The sequence below is a fragment of the Cyrtonyx montezumae genome, unplaced genomic scaffold, assembly GCF_038088225.1.
Source record: "Cyrtonyx montezumae isolate F1298 unplaced genomic scaffold, pur_monq_1.0 scaffold_2, whole genome shotgun sequence".
Taxonomy (NCBI): Eukaryota; Metazoa; Chordata; class Aves; order Galliformes; family Odontophoridae; genus Cyrtonyx; species Cyrtonyx montezumae.
In genome coordinates this window covers 21,331,453-21,350,692 of record NW_027071936.1, presented here as the reverse complement: position 1 = coordinate 21,350,692, position 19,240 = coordinate 21,331,453, and the positions used below count along the sequence as shown (strand labels likewise).

Sequence of the window (19,240 nt, the reverse complement as noted above, 5' to 3'; positions counted from 1 at the left end):
TTGTATACAATCCATCAGCCACCTTTTAAAACTTGCTTCTTCCACTACACGTTCCCCATAGTCTAAATAACTTGGAACTACAGTGTTGAAATTTAATGGCAGCAATTGAGATTTTTCTGACTTGGAAAACTACTACTGCAAAGTAACTAAAATTATTCTACTTAGAACTCTGTAAAATGTGAGCAGTTATGTATTCCTATCTTGACTGTACATCTACATTGTTTAAAATCTTTATCAATTACTGTTGCTCGCTGAGCTGCAGTTATGGAGGTCCTTCACACTGGTACAAAAGCACTGATATAGAGCTCAGCACTGAGCGTTTGTTTTGAAACCATAAAACTGTCAGACTGGTATCTGTATCTCTTACTGTGCTGCCACTGCTCTTCTGTTTCAAATGCATTCCTAAATGCTTTTCTTAAACTAAAGGAAGTCCCAAATCTTTATCAACCACCACTGGACACTTTAATATAAAGCTCACCATCAATGTTCTGCGTGAAGCTTGAGTTCAACTTCTACTGAAAAAGTGCATGCAAAAGTTGAGTTATTGCAGATTCTGTAATTAAAATTCACTTTTGTACATGAGCAGGAATGGGAGTAGAACCTTATTAAATGGTTAGTGTTGGAACTTCTAATTGGAAATTAGATATGGAATTAAAAACTCAACCTGCTGTAACACATTGCAGAAGATATCCACTGAAACGTATCCAGTTATAAACTCCCTGATCACAAAATACAGTATATTTTATTTATTTAATTTATTTTTATTTATTTAATAATGGAAATTGTTAGTTTATTTTAAGGTGTTTATGTGTGAGTATAGGAACTTGTGTTAAGCACTGATTGCTAACTGCTTAGGTAAAAAAGTAAGATAGGAATGGAAGCAGAAGAATCAGTTTAAGTTTCTCCACATTTTGGATCTCTGCTCTCTGGCTATTGAGATTAATTCTCTTGTAGTTATTATTTAAAATTAGAATGCTAATAGAAAAAAAAAAAGAAATGTAAGGGGATTACATTTAGTGGCATATCCTAATTACATAGTAGCATATACTACAGTTATTCAGAAGCATATCTGAATTAATTTATATTTTTATTTCAGTAAATTTAATATCATTGAGTCACATCCTTTAGAGGGAAAAAGCGATCATCTTTTCAGGAATTGCACAAGTTGTATTCCAGGCCTGAGCCTCGATAGAAGACTGGGTGCAGACTGTTTATGTAAGAAATAATCATCACAGAGGTGCTTGAGTACACCTCACAAGGTGCATGTTAGGAAATGGCATCCGAGAGTCTACCTTTTATCCTAAGGTCCCTCAGTATTTCTTTAAGCTTGTGGAGTTTACTATATACATTCTTTCCCAAAGGGCACCGGGAAAAAGAATATTTTCTATGTGTAACCAGGCTTGAACAGGCTGCAAAAAGCCTGTTAAATACTGACTCCTTTAAGGGCAGAAAATGGCTTCCATTTGTGCATTAAGTTGGTTCTACAGAAAGATGTACTTGCAAGGCTGCTTGGGGGAACAAAAAGAAGCCTGGTGTTTTACAAGGATATGCAGCTACAGGACGAGGGGTAATGGCTTTAAACTGGAAGAGGATAGATTTAGACTGGGTGTTTAGAAGAAATTCTTTACTGTGAGAGTGGTGAGACACTGGAACAGACGCCCAGCCAGGTTGTGGATGCTCTCTCCCTGGAAGCACTCAGGGCCGGGCTGGATGGGGACGTGAGCAGCCTGGTCTAGAAAGAGGAGTCCCCGCCTATCGCAGGGGAGTTGGAACTAGGTAATCTTAAAGGTCAACCCAAACCATTCTATGACCTGAAGGCATTAGAATCGCATACTTAAGAACAAAAATAAGATATACCGTGTTGTTACAGAAGGATCTCGCAAAATAAAGCCTTTTGTTTAACGCTCGCGCAGCTTCCGCTCGCACACATGAACGCAGCTCCGGGCTCCAACCCCTCCACACGCCCAGCTTGGGCGGGGCTGCGAGAGCAACCAGCGCGCCAACGAGCCCGGCCCACCTCCCGCCACGGGTACGCCGGGACTTTCGCTGCCCGCGCAGCTGCGGCCGATCCCGGTAGCTCCTCCCTCGAGCAAGCGGGACATTTGAAAGGAAGGGGCGGGCAGCTACGGAGCGCTCGGTGACGCCATGGTGGAGGGTCCGTGCTGCGCTCTGTACGGGGAGCGACTGCGGGCGCGAGTGCGCCGGGGCCAGGCGGTGCGCAGCGTGCGGGGCAGCGCTCTGCCGGCCGGGGCTCGAGCTACGGTTAGTAGTCGCTCTTATGGTTTCATGGAGGGTTTCATTTCCTTCGATCCTCGTTATGTAATGCAGTAGCAGTTGCTTCTGGTTGCCTTTATCCCTCAGGGAGCGGCCATCTCGGGGCGCTCGTGCGTTGCAGCTCTCGGGTTTTTCGCCATGGCCGCTGCTGAAGCAGCACTGAGGGCACCCACGCTGCGCTGTCAGCGCTGAAGTGGCGGTGACTTAACCTGGAATATTTTGAAAGTCAGGTTTCTTTTTCATCCCTGTCTCTTCTTACTCTGGTTTCGTTTAAACGAACCTGAGTGGAATAAAGCAACAACAAAATCTTGTGTACTACCTTACTCGAGTGCTTTAATTGGGAAGGAAGGACAGTTGATGTGAGGGTGGAGTGAGGGTGCTTTCTTATTTTGATAATAGGCGGATGATGTTGATGTCATGCAAAAAAATAAAAAGTAAGAAAAGAAGGGAAGTTGTTTTTCTATTCAATTAAGAACTTCTAAGTTTATTTCAGAGCCCTTGAGTCCCTGTTCAGAAGGACCTTGAGCAGAATAAGCTGTCAGAAACTTTGTCTCAGCATTTGCAAAGTCCTCCACTTGGAACAGAATAAGAAGACAATGAGTTAAGTTACGATAGTAGAATGCCACTGTTATGAAGGCTTCCTTGGTAAATATTCTCATTGATTCTGGTAGAGCTAATTGAGGAGAAAAGTCTTGATGTTTAAATGGGAGGAAGAGTTCACGCAGCAATTTGCTGAATGCCTACTGATGCTGGTATCAAAGTGTCATAAATTCTGTTTTAATGTTTGTGTGTGCTGATTTTCAGACTGCTGCAAGAGAAGAGAAAACCTCTGATCATGATTTCCTTACTGGACAAGTTTTCAGGGGTGTGGAAACATTGGGAAAGGAACTTTTTATGTATTTTGATCAAAAAGCTTTGAGGTGAGAAAATGGTTTACAGTGCATTTTTAGGGGATCTTTTGTTCTTGTTTTTTGCATTTCTGGTGAAGTGTTATGAAGAAACTTCTGTGCTGCCTCGATTTAACTGCTTGAAACTTTGTCGCTTTCTGTAGCTGTTTGTAATGGAGTCTTTATTGTCTTAATGCTCCTGTCAGTAGCAGTTACTACAGTGTATCAAAAGATTCATCACTCAAAGCTCATTCTAGAGTATTTGTCTCGCCCCACTCAGTGGGTTTTGAGGGAGGTGAATCTTTTTCTGTCCCCTGAGTCGTGCCTCCCTAGTAAGCAAGGGGTCACTACTGCAACGGAGTCATCCAAGACTCAGAGGAATAATATGCATTAATTTATTGAGACCTTTCTTTACAACAACTACTTGGAGGCAAAATTGGCTAACTGGCTAGTTACAGTAAATAAGTATTACAAGTAAGGAGACTTTAGGCAATGTCTGCTACAAAGAGTAAAAGAATAAAAGAAGATAAAGAGAAAATATAGAAAATGGGGAAAGAGACAGACAGCAAAGTAAAGTGGTTCACTGTTCCTAGATCCAGTGATGCCTTGGTGTCAGGCGAGGATCTTCAGTAGTGGCAGGTTGTCAGAGATGGTGTTGCTCAGTTGATGACTACTAACAATGGTAGTACAAACTTGTAAGTCAGAAGTGGTGGAGTCAGCTCTTTTTCGAGTGGCAGCTTCTGGCTTTGGGATCTCAGCAGCAATTCCTTCGTTCCCATCTTCCAGGCCTTGCAAATTTTAAGTCAGCAGATAAGAGGAAGCAGGGAGATGCCAATTTGTATCCAGTCTTCATATCTCCCATATCAAGATGGAGTTATTTGCTCCTAGGCCAAGTCTTCAGCCTCTTAACACCCCTGTGCACTCCCTTTCGAAGGCAAACAGCTCCAAGTAAATGCTTTCAAATGTAAAATTGTCCACAGAGTGATGCTGGTAGTCTCCTGTTCATCGGAGAGTCCTTGCCAGTCTCAGACTGTATTACTTAGAGGTCCTGATCGTTTAAGAACCCATTAATGTTGTATAGCAGACTTCTAACTGCAGCTTTAAGAGGTTCCTATTTTCCAGATTTTCATCAGACAGCGTCTTTTCTCGGGGGTATATGTCGCTGGTGAGCACTTCGGCAACAAAGTGGCTCAAATAAGAGACTGACAATGCTGCATAGCACTAACTCTAAAAACTTATCTTTTTACTTTAAGACAACAAAAAATCACCATCTTACTAGTAGCTATCATTGAATAACAGATGCTAAGTTTAATTAGCGTTTTCGTGTATTTATAATTAAAATAAGAATTCTGTTTTACTTGATTTCAGCACATCAAGGTAATGAAACGGTGAAATCTTGTGATTTTCTTGAGGCTTTCTAATATAAATGTAGCAATGATCATGAATCATTTTTTCATGGCAACTAATAGTACCCACTTTAATGTTTCTTTTAAACTGTGTACCAAAGCTTGGTTAACAAACTATTAAGGTGAATGCAGTCTTTAAAAGGAACTTTCTGGAAGTTTTAGTGCATTCTCGTTTGATAGCAAAACGTAGCGTTTTGTTTATACTTTCCTTGACGCTTCAGAACTGTCAATAGGTAACAGAAGCAACAGCATCTGGAATAACTAAATTAACTGAACTGATTTGTGAATTGTGAGAACAGTGTGAGAACAACTTGAGCAGATATAAGCTGAAGGACAGGAGGCTTGTGTAAATGCAAGTTCAAGAACAAAATGAGGAAGCTGTAAGACTTGTTGTTAAGTGAAGATAAAAGGAAGTAGAATAGATATCCTGTTTTTGAAGATAAGATAGCAAAACAGATGCCTCAGCTCAATGTAAGATCAGTGGGAACAAATTTGGGCTGCCCCCTCTTAAAGGTTGGAGATTTACAGCAAAAATGATGATTACCTTTAATCTCATGGCCACCAGAGATGTCAATCATTTATTTGAATCTCTATGTCCTTGGAGTGTAAAGGATACATATGTGCTATGCCTGTAAGTATGTAGTTGTTTCTTTCTTTGGTGTGCGTGTTTGGTGAGTGATCTCCATGCACCCAGCACTGTAAATAAAGGGAATACCTGCCTGATGTAACTCAATGGCATGTCAAGTTACTTTGACAGTTTCCTTGGCAGCATTTGTAAAGAAGAAAGCTTTGGCCATGGATCTTTGAAAATTAATGAGTAAATGCTATAAGGGTGTTACATAAAGAGTTGGCTTTAGGCAGTGCCTGCTGAAATGTTGCCTTGACTTGATTATAATTATCAGGAAGGCTGGGCATTTTATATATGTGGCAAGGAGACATTAAAAAGGCAGACCTGATGCTGTGTTTATTTTGTCATGAGTAGTTTCATTTGTTAAATATTTTTGTGGCTACAAAATACTGCTCTTTTCCTGATATATAGCGTCTTTCATCTAAAAAACAGAGATAGTACCTGACTGTGTTGGTTAAATGTGTAATAAATAAAATTTATGGGCCCACAGTCAAACTTGGCCTTTGCTCAAGTATCCCAGTTCCCTGTAGAATATATAATATGTATGATGTCTTTAAAGCATTAGTGATCTGTAAAATGAATACTTCAAAGAATCTGTTCCACTCCTTTGCCATCTGTGCATTTTTCTGTTTATTTCTTGTATTAATTTTTAATTGAGCTACAGTTTTTGCTTTGGTTGCAGGTTAAGAAAAAATGAATTGTAAAAAACAGCTGGCAAATGTTAATTATGTTGTTTATAGCATATCAGTGCTACTTCTCATTGCCAACACTGTTATTATTATTAGAAGACTGAAATCTTTCCTTTTACACCAGATGAGTTCTGTGTCATTTATCAGAAAACCTTCTGGTGAAGTATCTTAATTTTTTTTTAACTTCTCTGAGGAATTAAGATCTATGTAAGGCTGTCAGGTCAGGTGAAATATTTCTAAACACAGTGTCCCAAAAAGCACGTCAACCAGAAGTTTGGATTGAATTATGAAGACAACCTACTATGTTTTGCAGTGTTGTGAACTTAGGGAGGGAAGGGATCTTCTCTGGAAATTGAAAGCTGCAGACATAGTCTGTTGCCATGTTTCCCTTAATTGCTAGAATTTGTGTACACACTTACTTGATTTGGTTAGGTGACAGCAGCTCGTAACTGTACAAACTAGACTAGCAAATGAAAATGTTAAGACTAAATACCCATAAGAACTTTCTTTCTTTCTAAGGATTCATTTCGGTATGAATGGTTCCATGCACATTAATCCTGATGGAAGCAAAGGCAGAAAGGAAGCATTACCAGTTTTGGAGATAAAGCTTACAGAAGATATAATTTGGTTTTTTGAGGTGACAGCAGAGTACAGGTAAAGCAGAAACTAACCAAATGTAAATGACAACAGAAAGCAACAAAACAAAAGAGGAAATAACACAGCTTGGTTTATAACATTCTTCTAAGAATGAAGTAAAAATAATATAAAAATCAGACCATGTTAAGAGTTTGGCTGAAAGCCATCACAGACAAAAGAATTAAATCAAAACTTCCGAAAATGTTTATTGATATGGAAATCTTAATGTTATTGCTTTTGTATCACAGTTTGCATACAACTAAAGTAGTTCTATGCCATAGCCTCATTAGGCATAATCAAGACTGGGAATGAAACTTGGATTTGATTCAGTCCTCTGATCTGAATGCTGAAACCTATTACATCTTCTATTTTAATTTAAGTGTAACTATCTTAGCAAGGATAAGTATCTGTAGCAATTACTGTTTTCAAACTTTTATGGCCCCAAGGTTGTTTGTTGGGCTTTTTTGACAGCATATTTGTATGGTTTTACTAATTAACGTTATGTAGCTATATTTGTCCATTAGCACTGTACTTCCTGCTGCTAATAAAACTAATGTTGCAAGCTTAATTTTAAAGCATTTTAAATTGCTGGGTGAAAAGGAACATGTAAATTCAAGTAATACAGATATAGCATGAGTAAGCTTAATACTATGGAACAGATACTTTTCTGCAACCCTGAGATAGTTGCAAAAAATATGTTGAAGTTGTATGTTCTTCATTTTGATTGTAGTTAGCCTCATAAAATCAAGGTTTAAGGAAATATCTTTTGTCATGTTGAAACCTACTGAAGTCATGTACCCATATACTTTTTTTATGGTTGGTGGTACCAACACATGATTCTTATGTTGCAAATAGTTTTAACAAGTTTTCAAGCTAATTTGAACAAAATGAGGATGATTTCTTGTATGCTGGACAGATATTTGCATGTTCTGCATATGTATCATTGAACTGTCTTGTAGGGAAAAGACTGTTGTAATTTCTGTGCCTCTTCCTGTGAGTGGTATTTGCATGTTTTGTGTTATCTGCAAATAATAATTTGTTACACTTCCATATATTGTTTTTAAAATAAAGCTGATATATATATATATATTTATTTTAAATTAGATTACAAAAATACATTTTACTTAGTTTATCTCTTCCAGAAATGTAGCTGAGAGTGAGCAAAAAGTGAGAAGGATGGAAAGCTTGGATGTCTGCTCTCCAAAGTTTAGCTTCTTAAGAGCAGAAAGTGAGGTAAAGCAGCAGAAAACCCAGATGTTATGTGATGTGTTACTGAATCAAACAGTATTACCTGGAGTTGGAAATATCATAAAAAATGAAGCACTGTTTGACAGCGGTCTCCATCCAGCTGTTAAAGTAAGTGGATTGCATCAAGATTGTTTTTAATTACCCCAAAGTATTAGGAGAATAAATATATATTTATAACATAAATAGATATCTATTTCATAGGTTTATATACAACATTTTATTTTCTAATCTTCCTTTTTCTCATCTATTAAGTTAACTAAATTCAGTTCTATAATTCTGATTGGAGAACTTGATATAGCTTCCCTTGGAACCTGTTACTGTTATTCTTGTCTCCTGGGTTAGACATTTATTGCACCAAGCCTGTCTTACAGCTTGGTACTTCTTTTCTAGAATTAATTTAACTTCCAAGTCCTGGCTTTGTCCAGCATCATGTTGTGCTGCCTTTTATTTATAGGCTGACAATTTAAGCTGAAGAATGCTTAGGATTTCTTTGCTCAGTTACTGCTCAAAATAGTTTGCAGGATAATTGCTTATTTTTGCAGCTCCCTCTTCTTACTGTCCAGCTATCCAGCATCATCTGCTTTTCTACAATTGTTAACTGTACTTTTTTTGTTTTAAATCCTCAAACATGCATTTTTCTGTAGAAAAGAAGTCTGAAGTTAGCAAAGGAAACTGAGATTACATAGAATGTAGAGGAAAGCAGGTGAAATTAGTAGGAGTTATTGTTTAACAATATTTCTTGAAGTTCTTCATAGGATCAGTCTGGATTTTAACCTTAATTAGAGCTGTATGATTACGTTCATGGATATGATGACTATCCATGTGAAGCAAGCTCTAGGTTTGAGGGGAGTCATCACTGTTCCCAGCAGAGGGAATTCAGAGTTGCCAACTCATACGATTTCTGGTTCTTAGCTCAGTAAAGGGCAGACCACTGAAGATTTTAGCTAATATTTTGCATGATTGAGGCAGAGTACATTGATGGTTATTCATGCAATGTCTGTGTGGTGTATAATAACAAAATGTACTACTTTTTCCTTGCTATGTATATAATGTGAGTTGGAGAACTCACTGAAAGGTATTTGGAGTGCCTGTGTCTATGCAGATCTCTTCACTGTTGTCAGTTAACATAGGAGTAATGTAAAAATCATACTTGTTTTATTTACAGGTTTGCCAACTGACAGATGAGCATGTACGTTACTTGGTGAAAATGACACGTGACTTTACGCTGCTTTTTTATAAGGTATGGACAGATATTTCTAAGAAACCTCCAAAACTTGATTCCAACATCACACCTGTATTTTATCAGCTATGGGAAAGAGGAAAATAAATGAAACAGTGTTTCAGTGAATAGGAGTCTTGCTTTGCAGGTTCTTTATTTATTGCAAATTGTCAAGAGATGGAAAAGGGGAATCTAGACTGTAAGAATGTGCAGAACTTTGGCCCAGTTGCAGCAAGAATCACAGAATTGTAGGGGTTGGAAGGGACCTCCAGAGATCAAGTCCAGGCCCCCTGCTGAAGCAGCTCCCTCTGTGCAGCCTGTGCCAGTGCTCCATCACCCTCTCTGTAAAGAAGTTCCCATGCACATTTGTGTAGGACTTCCTGTGCATCAGTTTGTGGCCATTTCCCCTTGTCCTATTGACATGCACTGCTGAGAAGAACCCAGCCTCATCCCTTTGCTTTCCACTCCTTAAATATTTATAGACAAGGATCAGCTGCCCTCTGGGTCTTCTTTTTCCAAGGCTGAACAGACCCAGGTCTCTCAGCCTTGCCTCATAAGGGAGGTGTTCTGCATCCTTTATCGTTTTGTGGCCCTCAGAAGAGAAAAACTCATGGGTCAGTTCAGTATGGTTTTGTTGTATGTGTGCTGTGAAATCACCCTGAATGTGTCAAAATTACTATAGGTTAAGCTTATGCATGTAAGGTGATTGTGGTCCCTCTTTAAACTGGGAACTAGAGGTTGCCCCTGGGAATTATAAAGGCAATTCAATAAATGCAGCTTTCTTTATGAAACTTGAAATGAGAAGTACGTTTCTTTAAGTAAATGCATTGTAAATCCTAACAATGTTTATTCCTAACTGTGACATTTTCTTTGGTTGATAAAGTAAAATCAACTCAAGTTTTCCCTGCTGCCACATCTTCAATAGAATTTCTTTCCTTCCCATGTCAGCCCTAAAACTCTTGGTTGCTCTGCCATTTTCCAAAAGAGGATGAAAGAACTGGGTCTAATTCTTGTATGTTGTTGCTTTTATGTTTGTATGCTTTTCTTTAAGCTGCACACAGAGAAATGAAATGCTTGTCTGCTTCTCAAAGTCGTTCATGAAAGACAAGGAATTAGTGTTGCTAGAAATTCTTTTTTGGTAGGCTAGGAAATAAAGGTTTAATGTTTCTAATATGCTCTTTCAATTTTAGAGGTTATAAATCTAACTCATTTAATAGTAAATTTAAATATCAGCTTTCTGTCAACCTGCCAAAGAGGAGTGTTTGATCTAGCTAGGGAAATCTTTTTATCCTCCAAACTTCATAGGAAAGCCTACCAATAAAGAGAGAGCAAATGGCTCTGCATCAGTGTATAATACTAGGAAGTGTTAAGTGTCACAGTCTTTTAGATTAGCAATAAACCATTTACATTTTCTGTATCTCAGTTTACCTGTCTTTTATAGCCTATATCTACCAGGTATTCACTGGTTAAGTAGCTTTAAGTGATGAGCTCACCTGCCAAATCCTCTTACAGATAAAGACATAACAATAGATTAATAAGTGATAGTGATGTTCACTGTTTATAGAATATTATTCTGTAATTACTGTAGTAGTAAAAGAGTACTTTGGATTATAGTTTCACACCTAACAAATAAGTGGGATCTTTTTCATGTAGTAAGGTGTTGATTTTGTCTGGTCTTAATGGAACGAAACTAATAAAAATGGACTTCTAAGGAGAAATCTACAGAACTTCAAACTGCTTGTGAATATGCAAACGCTTTATCATTAATTCCTTCTGACTGAGTTAATGGCTGCATCTCTTCTGGGCTTTTCCTGATTTATTTTTTTTCCTTCTGTCAGTAACTTAGGTTCTAAGTATGTTCTGTTTTAGTGCCGCAAAACTGGCTCTCCACTCTACAAGCACTACAGAGTATATAGGCGCCAAACCTGTGGTCAGTGCAATGAGAAAATCACTGTGTGTCGTTTAGGAGAGAATAACAGGATGACTTACTTCTGCTCTCGATGTCAAAAGGCTGATCCCCAGCTTGTCAATTTTAGGTATGACGATAACTTTAACATTTAAGTACTGATGTCCTCAAAGTGCTTCTCTGATAACAACAGACAGCAAATAGAATGGCTAAATGCAAACCAGTATGTGTTTTTTATCTAGATTTATATCTAGTATTTATCAAAGAAAAATGTTTTGGCCATTTTTTTTAAATGGTTAAAAGCTTTGATTAGTATAATTCTTTTAAAGATCCCTTCTGATATAAACTAGCTGATGAAATGTGGGAATCATAAAGAACAATGAAGAGTGCTTAATTATCCACTGCCTTTAGAAAAATTACTTTCTCTTCTCATTTAGAAATATAATAGGCTTGGATGCTTACACGAGTGAGCTAAATGCCATGAGGAAAGTAGGAATCTGTGTGTCTCTCTACCTTCTTATGGGAAGGCCTTCATGAATATCAAAGCAACTGCATCTATACAATTTTATTCTGGATGTAGAAAGCTACTGAGGAAAACTAAATATGTAAATTCAGGATGCAGTAAATGCTGTAGAACTTCAGTTGGTTTTTTTATTGCTTCCTTAACAGTTTTGGAAAGCTTTTACTGCAAGTGTGCCACAGATTTTTAGTTCCATGTAAATTGTGCTAGCAGCAGCCTTCCTTTTATTTTGGAAAAAGCACAAAATGCATTTGATATCACAAAAGAGCAAAAGGTAAAAGTTTCAAAAGCACCTTATTCACAGATTCTTCCACACCTACGTAATTCTTGAAGATTTTCATCTGAGGCCTCAGAATCTTGCTTTTGTTAATATTGAGTTCTGTCAATCTGATGAAAGACACAGTTTCCATTTAAAAAGCTTTGCTTTCATTAGTGCATATGTTTGTGTGTTCATGTATTTTTGTGTATAGAGAGAGAGAAAAGGGTTTTTTTAATAAGATTTAGAGAAAAATAAAGGAGTTTTACACAAAATTATCTTATTCTACCACTCTCACTCCTGATTTTCTTTCAAGATTCTGATGGCTAAAAGGATTTTGCTTAAAGCTTAAAAATCACTTCTTAGTACAGATCTAACAGAAAACTCCAGCATGGAAGATAAATATTTCACATGATGATAACATCAATCTGCTGGGTTGTTTTTTGTTTGTTTTTTTCTGAAAGTTATGAGAAGTACTTTGAAGAACAGTAGGGAGGTGGAAATGTTCCATTGAGTCAGATAAATAGGAAACTATCCAAGAAGAAATAACTTCCTTTCCATTCTAAAGTAAACAGTATCTTTCTGAAAACAAACAATTAAGCAATGGTATGTTTCAGTTAATGTTGTGGTAATGGTAGCTATAGAAACATGAAGGCTGCTCTGGAAGTAATGTCTTCTATTTTCAGCAGTGGCAGTAGTGAAGTGAAAGGTAAGCCACATTCTGAACATCTGTGCAGATTTTTATGAGAGTGGTGTGGGTTCTTGTTCATCACTGGTGAAAATGGGTAGCTACTGGTGGAGACTGTTGTAAAATAGTGTTTGTAGCTGCGAATCTGCCCTATCAAACAGTGTTGTTGTGCATTTTGTGTTTGTGATAGTTCCTCAGAAATAAACAGCAGGGCCTTACTTTCAGAGTGACCTCTTCACAAGGCTTCCAATACTGTTTTCATCCTTATGGTCAGACTGCTACATTCTACTGCTACACAGTAACTTTCAGCACTTAAAAGTATCCTCATCTCTTAGGTGGCTTCTCTGCAATTCCACCCCCTCATGCTTAAAGGTGAAAAGGAGCCCATGTGATCAAACTGACATGGTACAGATCCTGAACTGTAGAATTTAACTCAGTGGCCCAGTAGCCTACCTTTTTGTTCAAATGAGAAAATAAAGGCAGCAATCATTATAAGCAACTTGATCAAATTCAAGTATACCTTGAATCTAGGTTTCACTATCTAAAATACAAAGGAGGGGGGGAGTATTATACTCACTAAAGAGACATGCTGAATAGTTTGTCTGGTAATGCATTTTTGATAGCTGAGTAGTAGAGGTTATCTAATAATGTAAAAATACCCATTTTTAATGCTACTAGTTCAGCTGTTCTGTTATCTACCCAAGTATTTTCTGAATGATACTGTAATGTCTATTGTAACTGTTGATTGCATGGTATCTCTGATATGCCATCAGTTCTCACTGTCCTCTCTAGCTTTAATTTTGTGAAAATGCTGTGGTAGATATTTCCACTCCCTTCCAGTGGTAGAGATAAAGTTTTAGAAATCTAGCCTGTAAGGGAGAGTGACAATTATGAAGTATGTGATGAGACTAAAGAGTGTCACAACAGTTTACCAACTACTGAGATGAATGTTGTATGACTTAGCAAATTTAGTAGCTAGAGTTTTGCATGTAATTGAACTGATAAATTCATGTTATAAGTTGCATGTTAACAATGTTTCAATACTATAACAAAACTAGTCCATAGCTGGCAGTGACTAAAACAGTACCTATGGTTCTAAGTATATGTACCAATATAGAAGTACAGTAACTTAAAGGAAAATAACTACAGATAAACTGTCTAGAAGCATTTGCAGTACAGCTTTGTCTCACCAGTTATAATCGGGATGTTTCTGAATTCTGAAGCGAAGAAGAAAAGTGCAAAAAATAAGTATTTAAATCTGAACAAGGACCTAAATGTTTAAAAAATGTATATATCAGGAAATGGTAACACGAAAAAAAAAGACTTTAAAACTTCAACATTTTTATATCTGTTGGCTCTTCTGATGACCAAGTGGCTTAATGAGTGCCATTTACATGAGAGCAAAAAAAATTTGTTGAAATTTGTTAGACTGTGTGACTGCCTGTAGCAGCTTATGAACAGTTGTTCATTCAGTAAGTAATACATCTGTTAGTAAATATTCACCTACATACATTATACAGAACACATAGAAGTGGTTTTCCTTTCTTACCAAATTTCTTGCTACTTGACTCAAGAATAGCAGGGAATTTGAGAGAGGCTGGGGCATTGTGTTGTAGAGTGTATCAGTTCATTGTTAACTTTCTGTCAGTGTTAGTTTGAATATTTGTATTACTTGGGAAAGATTTGCCCTTTAGGTAAAGAAGAAAATCAAACTCCTACAGTGACATGCTGTTAGGCAGGTACAGCATGTTGTACTGCTTGTTCTCTAGATTCTTGCCTCCCTGAACATAGCGATGTAAGGTAATTTGTAGAGGAAACGTCACAAAAGACTAACATCATTCTTCTGTTTCACAGCAAACTGCCAACTAGAAATAGCCTAATTGGCTGGGCATATGGCAGGGGGTCATGTTCTAATGAACATGTAGCTCAGAAATGTGAAGAAGAGTGGACGTGTATGCGCTGTACCCTAATAAACAAGCCTTCTGCTGAAGCCTGTGATGCCTGTTTGACTTCAAGGCCTGAAGGTATTGAAAGGTTGCCTGGAGCCTGTACTGCAGAGAGAGGAGGGTTGTGGTTTATAGTGTAGTTTTTAGAACTACAGAACTGTAGAAATGACTGACTCTGAATTGTATTTATATAACTTTAGCAAACTTCAAGTCAGATTTGGAGGAAATCTTACACAGATGATCACAAACTGTCTTGTCTTAAATCCTAAAAACGTCTTGCCTTCCAGCTTTGTTTGCATGCAGGCACTATAGACAAGTCTCTGTGGTAACTTAGTTTTTAAACTCTCATTAAAATTGTTAAGACACTTGCAGCAAACACCTGGTGAAGAAGTCATCAGTGGTGTAGAAAAGTAATTCATTTTTTCATGTGAACAAAAACTGAAAGGGGACTAGATATTTTTGTTACCCTTTCCAAAGCAATATTGGATTTTTCAGGGCCTAGTTTTTTTTTTTCTTTGAGTTCAGATTAAGGATGATTTTGGAATAAATTTGGTATCTCCTACTGGAGCTTTACTGCTACTATTTAGAGTTCTTGGTGGGCAGAAAGCAGATGTGAATGAGACCTATAAGGGGACACAAAGGTTGCTACCTTCTGTGCAGATTTACGTAGAATTCAGATCTTAAGAAGAGATAAGAGACGTAGTGGACAGACTTTCCACTGAGACCTGTTTTCTGCCTTAAGAATATCTTTGTATTCTCCTTCACTCTCTGTAGAGAGAGATTAAAATGTTCAGTTAAGGGGTTTACAGAAGTTATTTGAGCCGAGAGTCTTGCCCTTTTTTTGAATTGCTATATGTATTCTAAGGAATGGAGTCTAGAGGTACACGTGTGTGGTTTTAGGAGTAAAGCTAATCCCATAATCATTCTGTACTGAAACTTTTCTACCTGAACAACTAATGCTGTACTTATTTCACATTTTGCATAGTGAGTTCTTCACTGAAGATAGAGAATGTTGAAGATTCTGCAGACTTCAACAGAAATCTTATTAAATACCCTTGTAATGACTTCAGAAAACCAAGCACAGAAATAAAGATCAACAGGAAAACTGCATTTGGAACTACAACGCTTGTCCTAACAGATCTTAGTAATAAAGCAGTATTAAAAAGTGATACCCAAGTATCTGATGGATGCTCTGAGTATGTTGCTCCAAAAGGCAATTTCAGCCAGAATCAAAATGATGTCTACCACTCAGGAATAAGCACAGGCAAGTATTGCTTAACAGAAGTAACTTCTGTGGCTCCATCTTCCTGCCAAGAACCTGTGTTCTTCAAGCCCATAAAGAAGAAGCAGAAAACTCATCATGTACCCTCTGTTCACCAATATAACGTAACAACTGGGTATGTATTCTAAAATATGAACGAGTTTTGGTGGATTTCCTTTTTGTAATTACATAAACTATCTTTATCCCGGAAGATAAATGGAATATTGTGTTGCAGAGTTCCCACAGTGCAGCATTTGGATTTCTGCCAAAGGTAATTTCCAGGTTGGGGACTCTGTCCATGGCAGGGGGTTGAAACTAGATGGTCTTTGAGGTTTTTTTCAACACAGACCATTCTAGGATTCCTCTTGAGTAATTAAAACTACACTGAGACTTCAAAAGCACTGAGTGATCTAGGCTGTTGCTGGAAAAGTCCTGAGTTTGGCATCTGGCCAGTACTGCTGTTAATTAAACACCTGTTCATAGTTCAGGTATTCCCTTTAATAATGACATTTGCTAAAATAGTTAAGCTAGCACAGTTCTACCAAAGGAGCTGTCTGATCACTGCTTGCTTTGGCTATTTGTTTGGAGAGAGATTCAACTCATTGTGAAAGATGACAAGTTTGTAAACTGATGTTCCTTTCTAAAGTACTTATTAGACAAGTGATTTTTTCCTGTCTTGGTTATTGTTTTCCCTGCGTAAACACAGGTTTTTTAATCTTTTGCTTTCATTCTGCAAAAGAATGTATGCTTAATGTTTCTATATTATAACCCAAAGAGAAACAGGTTGATGATGGAACACGTCTAATATGTGCTAGATGTCTAAAACTAAGAGTTGCTAGAGGTGGATTTACTGTCTTGCAATGTGTGAACTCTCATACTATAAGGAAAGTAACTGAATCATTTTTATAATTTAGTTGGAAGTATTTGTCAGATAGCAATTTTTAACTTCTTTCCATGATACAAACTTCTGTTCAAGGTAACTTGATGAGCCTACTGTAACTATTTTCTCTAAACTTTCCTCCCTATCATATATGCAGTTACTTCAATGCTCCACCCAACCTGAATTTTAAGTTACACAGCTTGTTCAGACACATCCATTGCTAGTCAAGAGAAATGTGAGAATGTGATAGGATTAAGGAGAACTTGGGTGGGCATACACAGCAGTAATGGGAGTGCAAGAAAGCTTTTACCTATGGAGGTAAATTAGGCAGGGTGAATGTGAACGTTTGTGACGTACTATGGAGTTCTTGGTCATGTGTTCTGAAATAAAGTTACTTCTTTATTGCTGAAGCACCAGTTTTGAAATAGAATCTTGCTAGCAAGTTTATGCTCTGCAATTAGTATTTTACTTGCTGTCTCAGTAGAAAGCTACAGAGGGAAGATGTAGAGTAGATGGAATGAGACTAAGAGAGAGCACAAAGAATAAACTGGATATCAATCAAAATAGGAGGTAGTTATCAAGGGCCACCAACTTACACATTACAGAAAACAAAGTTTGTAGCACAAACTCGGAATTTTGTGGGATTTGTTTGCTTTTTTTTCTGGTAGGGGATAGGGAGAGTGTTTTAATGAGGTATTGGAATAAAACTTTGATTAGACCTGGACTATAATCTTCCAGACATGAATTTCCTAAGCTGAAAATTTTACAAGAATGAAAATAACTAATTGATCTTTTCAGTTTTACCAGTCTTAATCTCTGCTTTTCTGCTCTATAAACACATTAGAAATATTTCAAAGAGCATAAAAATTTGTTTGTCTTTGTAGTGCGATTTTTAAATAACCTTGTGCTTTGCATTCAGATAATCTCTACCTCAATCAAGAGAGAGGAAGAAAGTAACTTTATCCTAGCCAGAGAGTACAGTTTTTCCCCACCCCTCACCCCCTACTTCCTTAGCCGGACTGCTTCTTGTCAGAATTCAAGCATTACAGTAATTTTTCACTAAAAGAATAAAAAATCCTGGGAAGCATACAAATACCTTCAACCAAAACCAAGGCTAATGCTGGGCAAAGCTGATAATATACCTTCTAGATTCACTTATTCACTCCCAGTAATCATTCAGCTTTAAAGGAGCAATAGGCTGCATTAGAGAAGCAAGCTCTTTGGCTGTCATTATGTGCAAATGTGCACTGAGTGTGCTATAATAACAGTTCTTTAGCTGTGGTGTTGGTAATCCCTTTAGCATTATGCACAAGTCATTTTGTAACCTGTCATTACAGAAAACCTCAAGTTAATACGACAGATGATATTCATACATTAAGCACAGGTCCTCCTCGCTGCAGTAAACATGGCTGCCTCTGCAAACTCAGAATTGTGAGGAAAGATGGAGAAAACAAGGGCAGGAAGTTTTACAGCTGTCCTCTACCCACAGAAACTCGATGCAACTATTTTCAAGTAAGTATAAGATTTCATTGCCTGTTTTCTAATATGTAATTAAGCACTTTTTGCTTAATTCAAACCCCTTTTCACTCAGCCACCATACCCCCATGATCTGTAATTGTACAGAAGTGTTTAAAATGACCTCATGCTTTTTCATGCTTTTAATGGATCATACCTGTTCACACTGAATTGAAACTAAGGGCACAATCATAGCTGTAAGCTTATTGTTTCAGTTACTTCTTTGCCATCTGAGAACATACCTGCTTGTGCAAATGCTCTTAATCTGTTTCAGCATAAAGTAAGACAGAGGCATAGTAGAATTATTGATTTGGAGGGACTTGTACAGCTCTGGGTTAGTTCAGCCTCTGGGTTGAAGAAAGACTGCTGCAGACTTCAAATCTGGACATCATCTGTGTCTCAGTCAAGCCAAAATCTTGAAAACCTCTGAGGGGTACACATCCTGTAGTCTGGCTGGACCAGTTTCCACAGCACTGCTGCTGTGCAACCCAGCCTTCATGGTTGCAACCTGTAGTCTCATCTTCTCACTGGGAAGTGTTTAGCTGGCTCACCTACCAACAGAAAGATAATATATTGAATTCAAGTCAATGACTTGGATGCCTTCATTTGTAGAAAACTGTGTGTTATCATCAATTAAACTTACAAAGCTAGTTAAACAGTACCAATACAGTGCACTGATCACCAGAGAGATCAAACTATCCCAAGTAGCAAGAAATTCTGTTAAGGCCTCTCCTCTAGATCCATCTCTCACTTTAATTTTAAAACAAAGAGCTCAGAGCCAACACATCTGCTGAAACTGTGCCTAAAAACTGTTTCTTTTGACAGTGGGCTGACTTGAATTTTCCATTTTGTCACCATGGCAAGCGCTGTGTTATGAAGACTGTGTTGAAGCTTGGTCCCAATAATGGAAAAAACTTTTTTGTGTGCCCTTTAGGAAAGGAAAAACAGTGTGGCTTTTTCCAGTGGGCAGAAAATGAATCTGATATACAGGCTATTCCTTGATGTTATCTGTTTCTCAGTATGTCTAAAGTACAACTTTCCTGGTTTTTCCTGGTTATTTCTCTGTTGTTGTTACTTCAGTTTTTCACTGAATAATTAGTAAAATAACTCCCAAAACTAAGTAAAAACTGCAGATTACTCTCACAGTTTTTAAGAGTCCTATAACAATAAACACAGCTTGTGCACTAAATACTACTTTTGAAATAAACATCTAGGTTGTAATACATTGTGATAGTTCAATTATTTGACTGGAAATATGACAGTGTTTTCTTTTTTCATGTA

The 19,240-nt window shown here is 37.5% G+C and overlaps 1 protein-coding gene across 2 annotated transcripts; it reads left to right on the top strand.

Annotated features, from left to right (window-relative positions):
- The first annotated feature begins 2,100 nt into the window (after nt 1-2,100).
- NEIL3 (nei like DNA glycosylase 3) lies at nt 2,101-19,005 on the top strand. Of its 2 annotated transcripts, none has more exons than XM_065736572.1 (10): nt 2,101-2,262; nt 3,079-3,194; nt 6,404-6,538; nt 7,663-7,876; nt 8,934-9,008; nt 10,857-11,023; nt 14,212-14,381; nt 15,289-15,700; nt 17,824-17,956; nt 18,785-19,005. In XM_065736572.1, exons 1-10 carry the CDS (start codon nt 2,146-2,148, stop codon nt 18,959-18,961), a joined length of 1,716 nt encoding a protein of 571 aa, XP_065592644.1. In that variant the 5' UTR covers nt 2,101-2,145; the 3' UTR covers nt 18,962-19,005. The 2 variants fall into 2 exon arrangements, with proteins under 2 accessions (XP_065592644.1, XP_065592643.1); XM_065736571.1 differs by having other exon boundaries at nt 17,782-17,956.
- Nucleotides 19,006-19,240: the final 235 nt, after the last annotated feature.